At 33.5% G+C, this 18,587-nt stretch overlaps 1 protein-coding gene across 5 annotated transcripts in view; it reads right to left on the bottom strand.

Moving 5' to 3' along the window:
- The window catches only part of VTA1 (vesicle trafficking 1), a 72,712-nt gene that overhangs the window by 51,585 nt on the left and 2,540 nt on the right, over positions 1-18,587 (bottom strand). For 3 of the 5 annotated variants that reach the window (XM_082405563.1, XM_082405560.1, XM_082405562.1), the window contains exons 2-3: positions 2,949-3,043; positions 273-400 (exon numbers count right to left, since the gene is read on the bottom strand). In XM_082405563.1, the coding sequence (XP_082261689.1) occupies positions 273-400; positions 2,949-3,043 (223 nt within the window). Of the gene's footprint in view, positions 1-272; positions 401-2,948; positions 3,044-4,939; positions 4,999-18,587 lie in introns of all 5 variants that reach the window. The other 2 variants (XM_082405561.1, XM_082405564.1) reach the window with 2 other exon arrangements.

The following is an 18,587-nucleotide window of genomic DNA, read 5'->3' on the forward strand; positions in this document are numbered from 1 at the left end:
GGCTGTTTTTGGTTAAAATCAACACAGATTTTACTAAATGGCTAGTTAGGGTATATTTACTAAGAAAATGAATCTGCCCTGGGTATTCTTCGTTTAGCCATTTTCTTTAAAAAGCCAGGATTACTCTTGTAAACCAAACTCATTCTGAGATTCAAAAAAAAAAAATCTAAATCATTAATCAGGAAGTCTGAGAGTGATCAAGAGAAAACTGGATAAATTCTGGTTATACAGTAACTAAACTTATAATTTTTATTTTATCTATCTTTACTTACTTGTGAAATCGCCCAGCACGATCTTCATTATCTGCATACAAAAACATTTTCAAAGCATAATTCTCCAAATGGGCAGAACCAACTATTTCTTGAGTAACAGCTTCATTATCACCCAACTGTTTCTTAAGCTAAAATAAAATGAGATACAGAACTTATGATTCTGGGCTCACAGAAGTGTATACTTAAGTATAAAAATTCCCAATAATCAAATCCAATGTTCACAAAATTCTGAAGACACTCATGATAACGTGAAAGTATAATTTAGCTCTAAATATCAAAATAATCAAGAATAAAAAACATCCAACTATCTATGTAAAGCATCAGACAAATATTTCAAATGTACTAACAAGTATCCTAAAAATGGAATTAAGAAATTCTTTCCTAACCATACATAATTTAAATTTTTAATTTATTCCTATTTCAATTTCTTCTATCAAATATAGAAAAATACAATGAGAAGGATCATTATATCCTAAAAAAGTATCTCTCAGAGCACATTGCATTAGAGATCTAATTCTAAGTAAGGTATAAGAAAACAAACTTAGAATAGGATTACGGAAGTTTTAAAAATTTAGACAAATATATACCTCAAATCAACACAATTTACAACCATGTAAATTTCCAGTCAGTACATCCCTTTCCTACACATACAATAATTTAAAGTATTTTAAAAACAACAAACTAAATTCCTACATTTTACTCAGACTGTCATACTGCAGTAAAATGACCTTCTGGAATATTAGATCTGAGTACCACACTACTGTTTAAAAATTGCTTTTTTCAAAGAACATTGTAAAATAACAAATTAAATTTAGAAAAAGCAAGAGGATTTTTCATAAAATCAGCAAAGTACATATTCTCATAATTAAGGCCCAGAAGAGATTGAATACTGGAATTTAAGGACGTCTGGGCATGCTTATCCTGAACAAAAACAGAAAAAAAGCCCCACATATAACACTGGTTTACTGTATCCACACTGTGAAATGATTTAATTGTAGGCAATTTATTTCTAGAAAAATTTAGTGGGAGCATGTCATTTCATCTCACCTTCAGCATAAAATATCTGGCAGCAAAAACATGATATACTTGAAGTGTTCCAACTATAAATATAAACATTATAGCACAAGCAGATATGTTCTCACCATGGAATGAAATTCCTTGTTATTTAATGTAGATTAAATAATAAATTCCTGGTAAGTCTCTTTATAAATGTGATTTTACATTCTGAGTATTATAAAGAACTGTTTGAGTTTTGTCTTATCCATAAACTATTGTTATTTTAGCTATTATTGTTAAGCTGTAAAATTAATAAAGAGATATATTCTATATAAAATGTCTGTAAGAGACGGTATTGTACAAATGTATTGCTACGTGTCAGACACATTCTTCCTCCCACCTCTTAACCCCACCCTCCAAAAGAAGAGTACTCAAATTCTTCCTGCATCCACAGAAGCAGTGTTAGAAGTAGAAGGCCAGACAGGCTCCAAGGGCAGCTGAGTTGTCATCAGTGGTGCCGCCAGGCTACCTTGGATGGTTAATAGTAGCAGATGACAGGATTCCGGGTCAGAAGGCCAGGCACCCATACAAAGTTAGAGAGAACACTACTGCCCATGGCTGCTTAATACAGTAGGCTTTGATCTGAATAACTTTCAACATTTAAAAAAAGTTCTGGGCTGACTGGTATAAGTGTATTGATTTTTAATATGTCTGAATTTTGTTTCTCCAAACAAAATAATGCAACTGATCAAATAAATATTTAGGTTTCTAATTCTCTTGAGCAGGTCACATAACTAAATAAGCAAATAAAAAGTAAGCCACAGCTATGAATATAACTGCCTTGGAGGAGATGCATTAATGAGAAGTAAACCTTGACATTGTTAAAAAAGACACCGGGATGGCTGGGCACGGGAGGCACAGGGTGGAGCCCTGATTACTAAGTAAGGTTACTATGGTTTAACACTGCCTTCCTGATGCATTGACACCCAATCAAATCCTTCAATTTTCCCTGGATTCGTGCTTCTACATAACCTGTGAAGTTCCATCATAGTTCAAGATGACTTATTAGTCACCTACCACATTTCTGCTAGCAGAGGAAAATGCCTAGACCATAAGAGTATCTTGTTATGGGACCAAGAGTAGGAGGAAGAAACAATAGGCAACTTCCTTCATGGTCCTTTTCACTAAATAAATTGCCCGTTTCTTTTTTTTTTTTTGCCATGCCTCACGGCACGTGGGATCGCAGTTCCCCAACCAGGGATCGAACATGCACCCCCTGCAGTGGAAGTGCGAAGTCTTAACCACTGGACCACCAAGGAAGTCCCCGATTTCATTATTACAAGAGCCATTTAAGAATTCCCAAATCAATCATCCGTGTGACTGCATGAAGGAAGGTTAGAAAGGGTTTGTCACTTACGAAAGAATGACTCAAAGATCATCTACAATAACCTGGAACAAGATATAATGTATATGTAAAGATATTGAAACCGACTTACACCAACTTACAACTCCCTAAGCAGTATGACGTAAATGAAAAAAAAAAAGTGTCTTATTTTTCCTCAGCTATGACGTTGCTGATTGCTGCCAACAGGAAGAACTAAAATGACAACGCACACACAAATGAAATAAAACGGCATTTTAAACATTAATCAGAAAATAAATTTTCAGTGTTCAACTTACAGCTTCTAACTGATCCATTAGCTTTGATAAAAATTTACGACATTCAGGAGTTTTACTATCAATCTTCATTCCCGTTTGCATCGCATACAAACGACCTACAAAGAAAAATACGATTTGAACAATTTCCAGGACTGAATGTTTAAAATATGTTTTGTCTAATTAATAATTCAAAATTTAAGTGAATTTAGAAATAAAATAAAACTTTGATTTACTATGGCTCTTATTCACAAATATAAAGAACACAAAAATATTATCCAAAGAATGCAAGATGAATGATTATGATAACAAATTTTTATGAAGTAAGGCCTTCTCTTTTGGCATTATGTTTAAAAAATAAAAGGACTAGGTCCTAAGTTGTCAAAGGGACCTGCAATTTAATAGGTAAGTGAGGGCATTCAGAAAAACAACCACGTGTACAGGAGCACTTGCCAAGGGCGAGATAAGTAATACTGATAAAATACACAATATGGGCTGGGACAATGGGAAATGCCACTCGAGCTGAGGCTAACAGGGAGAATTGTTTTGGTCATTTTTATATATACAAATAAGTATACCATCTCTTTAAAAAAACAGAAATATTAGAGATAAGGCTGAAGCTAAAAACCTCTCTGCTACCACAATCCTAAATAGCTTTCCCAGTGATAAGAGCTGTAAAGTTTGGTGGTAATTGTTGTTACCACTGGTATGTACATATACTGCCTATAATGTACCTCTTACATTCAACAATATGCTCAGGAGATCTGTGTAGCACTACAGTGCTCCACACTATGGCCACATCAAACTAAAGCACATTTGGGTAGTTCTCAGATTTTCATCATTACAAAACATGTTGCGCTACCAGACCTTCTTGAGCATACATTCAAGAGTTCCCTGAGGGAGATACCAAGAATGAGAATTGCTGGCTCATAGTATATGTAGTACCTTTCTCACTTTAAGAGCTACTCTTAAAACTGTCTTCCAAAACGAATTACCACTATGCAGTTATATCTATAACACATGCAAGCACCCATTTCTCCTAAACTCACAAAAAATTGATATTAAATTAAAAATTGATATTAGACTTATCAATGTCAGAACTGTGTTATCTCACTTTGATTTTGCATTTTCACTACTCAAAAGGTATTAGAGATTTACTGGATAGCTCTATATCCTCCTTTATGAATTAGGAATAGCTATCAAAATAAAAGGAAAAAATCTGCCAAATTTTCTGTTGGGTTGTTTGCTTTTTAACAAATTGCCGTGTGGCAGTCCTTTATACAGTAGGAAGGAGGGATATCATGTTTCCCCCACCAAATGGAATCTTGTGAACACTATCCTCCTTCTCTGCTTTATTTTCTCCTCAGCAGGTAATCATCTTCAATTTTTTTATCCTCTGATTCTACTACAACTCCAACTTAAACTCCATGAAAATGGCGATTGTAGTCTACTTGGTTTGATGTATCCCTGGCATCTGGGATAGTGCCTGGCCTTCGATAAACATTTTCTGAATAGATAAATACATGAATGAAAGAATAGCGCATTCTGCCCCAATGATTTAAATGCCACTTTTATCATTCATTATCATATATTAAGCTTTCATAGGATAAAAGGGCCTAATTCTTTATATTGTCTATCTTGCTTTGTTATTTGTTAGTCTACTGGTCTATCATTGCTTTATTTACTGCAGCTTTAGAACATGGCTTGGTATGTTAGCTACTCTCAGGATTTCCAATTCAATTATGTCAACCCAATCATATCTTCTTTAAAGATGCATTAATATACAAATAATACAGTTATGTATTCTGCATGCATTTTTAATTTCAATAGCTGTATCTGAGGGAACTACTTTTGAAGGCTTAGGCTTTTAGAGCTAATTCATGTTACAGAGCTTTAAGCTTAATTAATTAACGCATTTATTTCTGTATCAAATTTAAGGGTTTGATCCATCTAGGTATTAATGAGAGGAAAAAAATGGAGTTCTAAAAGTGCTGTATAGATTTACACCGACTTACAGTGTAAAAAGCGTGATGCTTTCATTTTCACTGCACAGTAACCAGCACTGGATATCACTCTGACAAAAAAAAAAAATTCTGAGAAGCAAAAAAAGCACTTATTATCCATCGCTTTAATCACAAGTGTGACTAAATTTTGTCTTTTTCTCTTTCTTTTAACCAGTCACATTTAACAACATGTCCAGGTCGTTTACCCATTTGAGTACCAGGTTCTAATCACCTCTCCCCACTCCACGCCTTTTGAAGCATGGCTGAACACCCTCCCCTCTTCGAACCAGTCCTATCTCTTGAGTTGTTCAAGCTCTGCACCTGTTTCAGTCAGCTTTTGTTGTAATTGTGACTGAACTCCCCAACACCTCCTCTCTGTGAGCTGTTCTGGTCTTTTTTTCCAGCATTTTTGTGGCATTTTTTTTTTTTTTAATTGAAAGTGCATCACATGAGCTCTTTGGAAAATAAACATATTGGCTGCAAATATTGTGCCATCTTTCAATTTTTGAATATTGTTTTAAAACACAGAAGCTTAAAATATTTATGTACCCAAAGAGATTTTTCCCCCGATCAATTCTAAGCTTGGAAAGCTCTTTTATCTCTAAGAAACTGGATATTCAGTTATGATTTTTCCAGTTAAATTCCTTTTTGAATTTAACTTTTAATAACATGCATCCACCTCAGTTACTGGCATCTGTCTCAAATACACTCAATAAATAATCCTTTCTTTCTCTAATGATCTGTGGTTCCTTAATATGTTTTTGCTTTTTATATGTCTTGGCTATTTGATTTCACTGAGATCACAGATTAAATGTCATCTCACATGATAATACCTGTAACTGATAATATGCTTTTTCTTCCTCCAAATTTAATCTTACTATGTCTTACGGTATTACAAATTTTTTTCTGAAGAATTTTAAGTGTTCTTGCTCTTATTTTTAAGGGGAAGGCTTTTAGTTGAGTGTAGGGATCAACTCTGTGCTAGGTTGCTCCTATTTCCCCTAAGAGTCCCCACCTTAAGCTATACTGAGGCTGCAGCCTTTGAGACCTATAAGATCCCAGGGATTGGCAGGAGTGTGGGGAGGAAGATATCAGCATTTCTATTGATACGTCTATCTCATTCTTTATAAGTTCCTATTTTTACATATCTTTTATAACACATATAGTATTTGTATAATACATATATAGTATTAGTACATCAATACAGAAAAGTTATTTATAAATAATTACATAATATTGGAGATTTGTGTTTAATTATTTTTAACTCGTGGGTAGGTGAGCAAAAGGTTAAGAATCACTGCTCACTGCATCCTTACTCTTCTCAACTGTAAACTGTACTTTCTCCACACAGCCTTGTTCCTTCTACCATATTCCCTGGAACTACTGTTTCAGAATCAGCAAACCCCCCTACCTCTCCTCAGATTCCTTCTTCCTCTTTGTCTTAATTAAAACCTGAATGCCACTTGAAAAAATCATTTTATTTGCAGTCCTCTCAAGTAATGAGTTTTAATTCTCTTACATTCCTTCCAGTGTAAGAGAATTGAAAAAGAGAATTGGCAAGTATGATTGGTTTTCTCTTTGCATCCCACTATTACAGTGTTCTCTCAATGTTTTCTAAATACGCTGGTCTAGGGCTCATCCATAATTCTCCATAATCCATAATTCTCTTCCATTGGATTGTTATGCTTGTAATTGCCCATGGACCTCAGGGTCTTTCCTTGTCTTTCCACCATCTTGAAAATTTCGCTGTTCACATGGATAATCAACACTTCTGGCAAAGACTTCTAGCTGTCTACCTGCATCCTTTCTCCCCGTGTTCTTTACAAACTAGATCCCTACACATTATTAGGGAGTTGTAACGTAGCTAGCCAAAACAGTGTATTTCCCAGTATTCCTCAAAGCAAGATATGGCCATGTTATTACCTAAGACAAATATCATATAACCAGAAATTGTTGGGAGAGACTTCTGGACCTTAAAAGGGGGAATGACAGCAGGGGAAAGACCTTAGTGACTCCTTCCCCTTTCTCCTCCTTGCTGCCAAGAATAGAAATGGGATGACAAACTCTAGCAGACATCTTGGACCACAAGGCGACCTTGGTAATCGTGCTAGTTTGTAGACATGAAATTAGAAAGAGCTTGGGTCCCTGATGACTTCATGGAATTGGCACACTGGCACTGGGTACTGCCAAGAGCAGACTTTCCTTTAAATGAGGGAATAAATCCTTATTTTACTTAGCAATTGTAATTTTGAGTTTTCTGTGATAAAAAAGCAAATCTATTTCTTATGCATACACAGTGCTGTGTTCTCAATTCTTATCAACAATGATCTCCAATAACTGTACGTACTCTCCTTTACATGCCAGTCACCCTATAACTAAATTACCATCTCAAACTGCTGTACTGTCAATATCAGTATATCAAGCACTCACTCTAAGCATAATTCCTTTTCTTCCAATTTTAATCTCTGCTTGTTACAACAGGCTTCCAGTTCACTGGTGTTGCCCTACTTCTTCATTACAACCAGTCTTTTCTCCTTTAACTTCCCTCTGCAACCAGCTTTGATTTTATGATAGATTTTTCTTGAACTTTATTGTCCTATCTCCTATCCCTGAATCTTTTTATTACATTCCTCTGGCAAAAGCACACTCATATATAAGCCCAACTATACTCTCTCCCTATGCCTACATACTAGCAACAGAGACCACTGGCAGATCAGCATCACTATAAATACCATAATTATCAACCTCAAATGAGCTTAATACCTTTTTTTATAATTGAATATTTCAGTATTATTTATTCGACCAAAGTAAAATACACTTTCCATCACTATAAACTGAGCACAAGCTACAGTTGTTTAAAATTTTTATGATGTGCCGACATTTTGCATCCTATGTGAAACATTTGGTTTGAAAATATTAAAGTTCTCTATTTTGTTTACCATCTTCTCTCCTGTTTTCTCCATTCTCTGAATACATTTTATATTAATTGTGTAAGACTGATTTCCTTATCTTCCCAATCTCTCAAATGACTTTTTCAAACATCTTTCCAACAAAACCTCACCCAAACACACACACAGAAAATTCAGTAGACGTTAATTAATTACTCGCTATCTATATATACTATTAGTCAACACAATAACACAATAATGTGAGGAAATACAGTACTGACAGTTTGATTTCCCTAGGAGGTCTTTCTCCTTACTTTATCAAAGTAGTGAACAATATATGAATCCTACCATCTATGGAGTGTAGTTAGCTACTTAGTGGACCAACTTTGGGCATAAATGGTTATCCAGCATAGGTAACAGCCCATTAAGCAAACATGCAGAAAATTAATCAGCACTTTCTTGCTACCAAGCGAAAGTGATTTATTCGTATGTAGAAAGTACAAATCTGTTTCTGATGTTACTCTTAACTACTTCTACTGTTGCTTACAATAAAAATGAAGATTATCTGTATCTCCTTTGAAGCAAAAATCAAATTATTCCCAATTCACTATCACCACAACCATCATCAATCTCCCTCACAACACAAATATAAACAAATGTCAGCTTCTTGTTCTTTAAAAGTTAACCTTAATACAAATGGCTGATACTCAAAATATAGTGTAATGACAACATAGTTTAATGGTTTCACTTACATGCATTTTTTTCTTGGCTTACATGCATATTCAATCTTTGCAATTACAAAGACATTATTATAAAGCAACACCTTTAATCGAAGGACTGGAAAGAACCATCTCAGACCCGGAAAGATTTAGGATAAAAGTTGGCCTTTTACATTTTTGAATATCTTACATGGTTTACAATTCTTAAGTTGTATCACAAGATACACTTTCTAATATTAACAAAAATGAAAAGACATTAAATCTACTTATGAAAATTAATAAATACACCAAAAGATCTTTTTTCATAATGGATGGAAAAAAGCATCACTTTCATATAGAACTCTGTTCAGGACAAGTAATTCATTGTAGCAGCAGCAGTACGACGAAAAATTAATGTCTAACATGGAAAGTTACCTACTGAAACAGAATAAATATGTAGCTAGAATCATGTATAAGAAAATATATTTGATTTATTTCATCAAGGAAATGTGTTTATTTTTATGAATAAATATTATTTGAAGATGAGTAATGAGGCATATTTGCAAAAGGATTAAATACTTTCCAACCTAACTTTAATGTGAAACATTTAGGAGACAAACATTTACTAATCCTGAAGGTATGAACATTAAATCTAAACATTAACATTCTAACACACCCTTGCTTATACATGAGAAATCTAAAAATATGAAATGCATGATATAAACACACAAAAGGTGTATAAAAACAATTGTGAATAGTGATGAGTTAATAGGTTAAATTAATGTAGCACTCAAATAGGAATCATTATGCTATACACTGATGTGTAAAGGCAAATTTTATTCCAATAAATAGAACTGAATATATTACTCTACTCATAAGTCTATTATAAATCCCTGCTATATGGTTAGTATTATCTTTTGTGAATGGACCTCCAAATCAAAGAAAAAAAACAAAGTATGAATGAATATATATTAATAAAGGGTATTTACTTCACTCATTCCTTCATTAAACAAATTTTTTTGAGCTTCTGTCATAATACAGTAGCTTTAAGAAAAAGTTCGCTATTTCTGAATTCCTACTAAAAGACCGTGCTGGTACTTAGCAAACACCAAGTGATGATTTGATTACTAAAATGAGAACACAGATTCTAATTCTGACCACATGGAGTAGTGAGATTTGCTATCTCACTGTAAACAACCAAAAAACTAGACAAAATATACAAAACAAGTTTTCAGACAATGGAAACAAACATGGTACGACCAAGACATCTGAAGAAAGGAAACATATGAGGTGACACCAATATCAGCCTAGCATTCTGCCTGGAGGTACATCCCAGTCTAAGGAGTAGGAGGGGAGTCCAAAGCAGAGCACAGTCCTCTAGCTGAGTTGAGAAAACAGACTGGAGTTCACGGAGACTGAGGCAGCTGTAAGTTGAGGGGCAGAGTTCTGAAGAGGATGAAGCTATGAAGAAAAGAAATCCAGAAATCTGTATAGGGGTAAACCTGAGGCTCAGGAGAACCCTACCATGTGCATGTGAAAGAGAAAACTCCAAACGGCCAAAGAATGAGCAGAAGCTGTGAGCTGGATTGTCCCCAGAGCACACACAGGGCTGGGATGCATTCAAGTTCCAACCAAAAGGAGTGGAGAGCCCCAGATGCTTACCCAGGATATTCAGTAGAGACCCCCAAAGGGATATGCTTTAGTGATAGGGTTAACCTGTCCCTAAAGCAAAGACTACTTTAGACCTGCTCCCCAAAGCTAAAAACAAACAAAATAAAGCACAAAAGAATCTAACTGAACAGCAATTAACTTAATTGTTGGTCGCATTAAATCCCTTCAAGAACAGACATTCAAGAACTTAATTCACTCTGTCCTGCTACCAATCAAGAATGACTAATGATGGCAAATAGCAGAAGAATGTGAACCTAAGATAAAACAATAAGATAAGATAAAACAATGACAAAATAATGGAAATAGCAGACAATGACATTAAAATACTGGGGAACTATTATAAAATATATTTAATGGAAACCATGAATAAAATGAGGAGAGAAATAGAACATACACAAAGGAACACAAATGGACCATCCAGAGATGAAAAATATACTATCTGAAATAAAAAATTTACTGGACAGGATTAATAGTAGTTTAGACACCATAAAAGAAAAAATTAGTGAACTTCAGAACACAGCAATAGGAACTACTTAAAGCAGGGAGAAAAAGGATTGAAAAGAGAAACAAAAACAAACACAAAACCGGAGTTTCAGTGAGGTGTGGGAAAACACCAAGTGCTCTAACATACATGTAATTGGAATCCTCCCCTCCAAAGGTGGGGAGGTGTGGCAAAAACAATTGACAAATTAAAATTTTTTAACCAGCAAAAATATCTTTCAAAAATAAGAATGAAATAAAAGCTTGTTTCACACAAGAGAAGCTGAAAGAATTGGTGGCAATCCTACGAATGAAATGATAAACTTTTCAACAGGAAAGAAAATGATACCAGATTTAAAATGATCTACACAAAGGAATGAAGAGTGCTAAAAATGGTAATTATGTGGGAATATATTAAAAATTGTATTTCCTCATTTTATGAATCTTCTTAAAAAGGATGGTTAAAAAATAAAAAATATATTCTAGGGTTTATGGTTTATGTATAAATAAAACGCATAACAACTACAGGCAAAGGACAGGAGAAAAGAAAGTGAAGTTCTTACCTTATATGTGAGGTGTTATATGATAGTAGACTGTGACAAGTTACTGTAAATGCTAGAGCAACCATTAAAAAAATTAAAACAAAGAGGAATATCTAATAAGCCCACAGTGGAGGTACAATGGACTCCAAAGTGTTTCCAAAGAGAAACAATTAACTGGGATTAAAAAACACCTAAAAACCAAAAAACCTGGACAAGCCACAGAAAAATACATGATGAATTGAATGAAAGTGAGAATTTATCAAGCACTGAAACCTGTGCTGCTCAAGAGGATGTAAGCTTTCACTTTGAACAATCATAATTGTCATTAAAAAAAAGAATCTTATCACAGATGGTTTAAACTTGCATGGGTGCCAAACATAAGACAATGACAGATAAGGACCAGTTACTTGACTACACTGATCCTGTCCCCTCAACCTCAGAAACAGGTTGAAAGAGTCTAAAACCAAAATGATTTACTTTACTCAAAAAAGGAGTAATTATTAAAAAGACTATTTTATGATATAAAATGCATGTCTGCATATATGTTTGCAAAAACAAAAAGAATGGAGTACTAATGGATAAGCCAGTAGTCCAGCTTTCTGTGCCTATTTATTAACCTGTCATTGCTACAGTAAAGTATCCCGAGTCAGCTTATAATAAAAAATGATAAGTACTTAGATAAGAGGACTATGGGCTCAAATTAATCGTTACAGGTTCAGAAATAAGCAAAAAAAAAAAAAAAAAAAGCCACTGCTTATCTTTATTGGCTTAATTAAGCTTATCTGTCATTAAAAAATCCAATTTCTATATGAGTAACAACAAAAAAATAACAGGCAACTGATTATTAATCCTAATATCCACCATCAATAAAAAAATCCAATATTTTTCAGCCTTTATTTAAACTAAATTAAAAATTTACACTTGTGCATCTTATAATATCTTGTATATGAAATATACCATATGTATTTACAACTTCCTGAAAACTACATTTAATTTTCCTATGATCATATAAACATGACTCTGAAAGAACACTTGTACACGTTCACTGAATGTCTATTAACTGTACAATATCACCCCCTAGAGGAAACTTTAAAAAAACAAACTTGAAACTTTATGTATTTAGTTACTTAAGCAAATTTAAAAGGAAGGAGTCTTTCTACTTTTAGCTTTATCCACAACACCAAACTTCACAGAATCAAAATAGTTATCATATGGTGCCCATGTTTAGTAGAGACAAGTATTTTCTGGCTTCACTAAGGAAAAAAAAACAGAGAGAGACATACAGAGCTCAGAGATATGTTAATAACATCAAGCCTGTCCTCCATTTCTTCCACTTATTAGGAATCTTCATTGCTCCCCCTTTCTTTTTCACCAATTTAACTAGTGCCTTTACCTTCACTCTGTAAGTGGTATTCTAATTACTACCTACTATCAACAATTTTACATATAACCATTTCTCATCTAGAATCTGTCATTCAAGTCCTGGCTCCATCACTTACTAATAAAAGGACCAGGATAACTATAAGGTTCAAATCAGATACCCTGAAGAAAAGTATTGTTATTAATGCCAAGAGCTACATAAATGTTAGTCATCTGGCCTCTTTATTCAGTGACAGCTATAAGGCCATAGTTCTCTGTAGGGACCATAGTTGCCTTAAAATTCAGATCAATTTAACATTTTTGGAGCACCTATTCTTTATTGTGTAAATACGTCTAGTGGCCTAGCACTACCTGGTACAATAAATGAATAAAGAGCTCCCAGCAGGGTGCAGCCTTCTTAAGTTTACCATCTAGAAGACACAATAGGCAAATGAAAAGCAATTAGGTAAAGCCATACAAGGCATAATGAGGACACAGAGATGATGCACCTTAAAACTAGGGAGTTTAAGAGAAGGTCTCCCAGAAAAAGTGACATTCAAGTTAGTATCCAAAGGATAAAAATGAAGCGGGGATGGTAGAGAAGGGAAGAGGTACCAGGGGAGAGAGAACAATGTTGGAAGGCTTGGAGACAACAGAAAGTCAGTAAGGTTCTAGAAATGGAATGAAATTCAGTTTGATTGAAACTACAAAAGATGATGCCATGTTCAAATCATAAGTAGCTCCTAAAGGCACTTATATTTTTTCTGATAGTCAGATGGAGCTACCACAAGTACCCTTAAAAAAATTTTTGCTTTTAATAAAGCTTTTGTTTTTTAGTATTTGAGACATGCCCACTTACAGAATAGAAAACATTAAAAATAAAAGACAATCAAAAGAAAACCATACATAAACCTAAAAGCCACAATTTCTTCTCCAAGTATATGTATTTATGTACATATAAGAAAGTTCAAATCGTAGTATATATATAATTTTATATCCTGTATTTTTATATCAATTTTCTCCCATGTTACAAAAGATGCTTTCTAATTTTTAAATGATTACATCACTTTCTATCTAATGGATATACCATAACTTACTTAACCATTTCCACAATGATATATATTTAGGTTGTTTTCAGCTTGCCACAAATGTGTAAATAATCATTCAGAGAATTCTGCATAAAGTTCTTAATATATTAGTGATTATTTCCTAAGCACAAGCTTTTCAAAACTGGAATTACTGAACATCAGATAGTTTTACAATTCCAAACACTCTGACAAAATGCTTTCTAAAACTTTGAACCAACTCACACAGCCACGTCAATGAAAATTTCACCATATACTCATTTGCACTGAGTCATAACTTTATAGTCCAAAAAAGGTATGCCATTTTAACTTACCTGAATGTTAATAACTAGTATTCGCTCCTTTAGTAGTACATACATATTCTTTGTCCATTTATCTATGGGGATCTTAGTTTTGGTTTTTTTTAAATGGATTTATATGAGTGTTTTATATATCAGGGATATTGGTCCTTTGTCTCTCATCTATTGGAAATATTTTTTCCTAACGCAACGTTTTTATAAATTAATTGTACTGTTTGCGTCACATACAATTCCTAAATGTTTAGTTAACTTTATCATTCTTTTATTCTGTGTTTTTTTCCACTAAGCATTTAAAGCAGAACTTTTTAGTAGCAACAGGGATTACCTGCTTGAAGTAGAAGGTAGGAAGCTATGTCAATAGCTTAGATGTAAGGTGAGGGGATGATATCAGAGAAACTAAGGAGATAAGTAAAATTTTAAACGTTTGATGACTGGCTGATTGTGATAGGTATGAGGAAAGGATGGGAAGGTTAACTTTGTAATTTTTAACTAATAAATTTGAAAATCTGACAGATATGAAAGATATTCTAGAAAACTTTAATACATCAATATTAGCTCAAGTCGAATTTTTTAAATGTAAGAAATTGACAAATATAAAAAAGAACTTCCCCCCAAAACAAAGTTCTGGCTGTAATAGGGTAACATGAAGGATTCTTCTTAGGAAACTGCTCTCTATCTTCACTACGGTGATGGATACATGAACCTACACCTGACAAAACTATTTAGAACTAAAAACACACGCACACGCAAATGAATACATGGAAAACTAGGGAAGTCTGAATCAGATTAGTGGATTGCGTCAATGTCAATGTTCTGGTTGTGATACTGTACTATAATTTTGCAAGATATTACCATTGGGGCACAATGGGTAAAAGGCACACAGGATCTTCTGTATTATTTCTCACAACTGTATGTGGATCTACAATTATCTCAAAATAAAAAGTTTAATGAAAAAAAAATCTAATGGGACTCTTTCCAGGAATGAGGAGATGTTCCAAATATGAGTAAATTTAATAATTTGTTATTACTTACTATATTAAAAGGTTCAGAGAAGTAAACACTAAGCATATTAGTCAAAAAGTAATTTGATCTATGCTATTTCAACACTCATTCCTGACTTCAAAAGAAAATAAAAGATCAAACAATTTAGAAATGTAGGAATATTAAGGTAACAATTTAAAAAATGATAAAACACTAGAGTATTCCCATTAAGGCCAGATATAAATCATTTTTGGAAATCACAAAATACTGGAAAGGAGGAGGCACAATGGGCACATCCTATGACATATCTATGACTTAATCTAATACCCACAAGTCATAAAATACTGTGTTTTGAAATTCTTTTCATTACGTTTCCTTACTGTAGTAAGAGCATGTGAAAAAACTAAGAATTACCGTATAGTTCATTTATTCAATCAACAGATATTACATGTAAATTACATAATTTACAATTATCCACCATGGCTTAGGTACTGTATTAGGAGTTAAGAGATTCAACTAAGACATACTTCTTGCTCTCACAGAGCTTACATTCTAGTAAGAATGGAATATTCATAATATTTAGAACAATGGCATTCATTAAATATTTATGAATGCCAATTATGTGCCAGGTGAAAAAAAGGTAACAATCCCTGTCCTCCAGGAGAATCCAGGAGACAGAAAGATAACAGTGTTATAACACAATGTGATCAAGATGAGGGACATATGTGAAACCATTTCTAGAGCATTCTATGAGGTCAGGAAAACCAATCTGCAAAAAGTACTGAGTCCGTAAGCATAAGTTAGCTTAAGAGGAAGTCAGAGGGGATTCCAAGCAGAGAGCAACATATATAAAGCCTCAGAAATAAAAGAGAATATGGAACTTTTATAAATCAGCAAGTACTTTAGCAAAATAATCTTGAATTTTTTTCTCACAAAAAATTCTTCCTTGCTCTAGGAATTTAGAATATTTTTGTTTGCTCTAAGTTTATAGAAATGTATCCCTTCACACATTTTTCAGTTGACATCTACCACTTCTCATCAGAAGTTTAAACAGGTAAAAAAATGTAATTTCCGTACTACATCAAATATTGACATCTAAAAATTATATCACTCTTTCAACTGTAAATACCATAGCAATTTGGTATCTATTATAATCTATTTTAAGATACAAAAAGCTCTTTTTTTAAGAGTCAGAAATAATACACTGTTGTATTTTCTTTTAACCCATATTTCTATTTACTTATCCTATAGAATTTTATTATAAAAAATGTATTTGTATGCTCAAAGGTCCTACTTGATTATCCTATCATACTGCTCTGCAACAGAAAGTATATAAAAATTGAAATTTTGACAAAACTTCCTGTGAGAGAAGGTACTATGTGTTAAAATGTTTCTTCTGGAATTGAGTTTTGGCAATTATGATTACGTATAATTGATCAAGACAACATGATTATTTATTTTAATAATCATTAAGTATAAATAGTACAATTTTCTTGGAAATGCATGAAATAATGAGTTAAACTGCCTATCTATGAATTAATATGAATCATCCTCATAATGAACCAGGGTAGAGTATTGGTTCTATTCCTACTTTCATTTTTATGAATTTAACAAGGGAGAAAATTCATTCATATAAAGCAGCAGATGAGAATGGAAGCTCTGTCACAGCAAAATCACTTTATTCTTTAAATTCCTTCTGGGTTATAGGCTAAAAACCACATCATCACTTATCATCAAATAATATTGTTAATAATCTCTTAGCTGACATTTTAATTAGGTCTGCCTCAAAATTTGTTTTAAGACTAGAAAAGAATCTGTCACCCCATCATTAGAGTATTCATTTTCTCAATTCTTGTGAAGTATTCAGAAAAGATCTTATAAAGAAAGACTCATCATTTTCTTTCAAAGGCTTCTTTTTATCCTAAGACAGTGACACAGGATTGGGAAAACTGAAATACTGTTCATTTCAACATCCGCTGGCAGGAAAAAAATTTTTTAATATTTTAATTTTGTCACTTGTTTTAAATGTATTTCTGAAAAAACAAAACACTTCAGAGCTAAAGATTTACCTCATTTAAGGAGAATGTCCACCATTTTACATAAATGGCAAAACCAGTTGTTAAAGCCAAACCAATCAGCCACTGGAGGTTTACTTTTTTCAGAAAAATATGACTTCTCTAATTCGAATAAATATGTTAACACGTACCCACCTCATTTCTGAATTCTAATTCTAAAATTTTGATAACCTAAAGACCTTTACATGAGCTTGTGACTTGGATGAAATAAGGCACTGCCCCACTTCAGCATTTCCCTTTTGTTTCTTACCTCCGGAATGACACTTTAGTAAGGAACAGAGAACAAAAAGGTAAGGTCATATAATGAAAACTCTTACCATTTTGAAACTTCAGAACACCTCAACACAGGCCAATTTTGAACATGAGATGTTACCCTTAACATATATACATACAAGTGTAAGAGACTCTGAAATACAGAGAAATTTCCAATGTGGTACGTTCATGTCCTTGTCCCCACAGCTAACCCTTCCCACACCCCCTTGCACTTGATCTTGGTCGCAAACTGTCCCTCTGCACTCCTCTGGATAAGATCCAAAATGACCAAACAATGGTTGCTAATAGCTAAGAACAATTCCTCCTTCTTCTGAGTTTCATTCTTGACCGCTCCCCTTATAAAAAGTTATATGTTAGAATATTCCTTTGACATCTTTTCTTTCTCATGCCCAGCATTTTAAAATAAAAGCTTATTCTTTGCTCTGACTGGTTTTCTTCCAAATAAGACAGAGAAAGGTAGGAAGCTCTACCTAATACCTTAATTAATGGGGGTTTCACTAATACCAGTAACTTATTTGAATTGTCCCTTTTTTCTGGACACCCTGGAGTATTTTCCACCTTCTCCTCCAGGGCAATACACCATAAAAATGCTAATGAGGCATCAGAGTATGTCCTTCTTCTTTAAAGTAGGAGAAGGGCAACTGAGAACAGGAGATGATTAAAAAAAAAAGAGAAGAAGCATACTACTTTGCTACCTTGACCAAAGGAACTTTGTCAGGAAAGAAACATACAGAAGTTGAGAATTGTGAAAATGATTCCCGTAGAATTATTTGCATACTGAAGTTTGAAGAGCACTGGTTTAGTACGTCTAGAGCATAAATTACAAGGAAAAAAAGTCATCATGAGCCATCTTCTGTTAGACAGCAGAATCACACCTAAAATATAACATGCACTGGAATTATCAGACAGCAAATATAAACGTTAAATATTTTTTAAAGCATTTAAAGAAGTAAGAGTGTTTTAAAAACACAGTTAACAAAAGATTATCAGAAATGGCTAGGCTGATTTAAAAACAAAATAAGAGAACATCTAGAAATAAAAAATGGAAATAGAAACTCAACAGATGGGTTCTACAATAGGACATGTGGAGGTGAACACAGACCTAAAGAAATTATACAGAATGTAGCACAGAAAGAAAATGGATACAAACTATGAAAGCATTAAGGGACAAAGAAGCTAAAGGAGAAAAATGCAACACATACCTAATTAAAACTGCAGGAGAGAATAGAGATAGCAGACAAGCAGTACTTGAACAGATGATAGTAGAAAATTTTCTAAATTTAATGAAAGACACCAACCTACAAACTCA

The sequence above is a fragment of the Balaenoptera borealis genome, assembly GCF_965194805.1.
Source record: "Balaenoptera borealis genome assembly, chromosome: 9".
In the NCBI taxonomy this organism is placed as follows: Eukaryota; Metazoa; Chordata; class Mammalia; order Artiodactyla; family Balaenopteridae; genus Balaenoptera; species Balaenoptera borealis.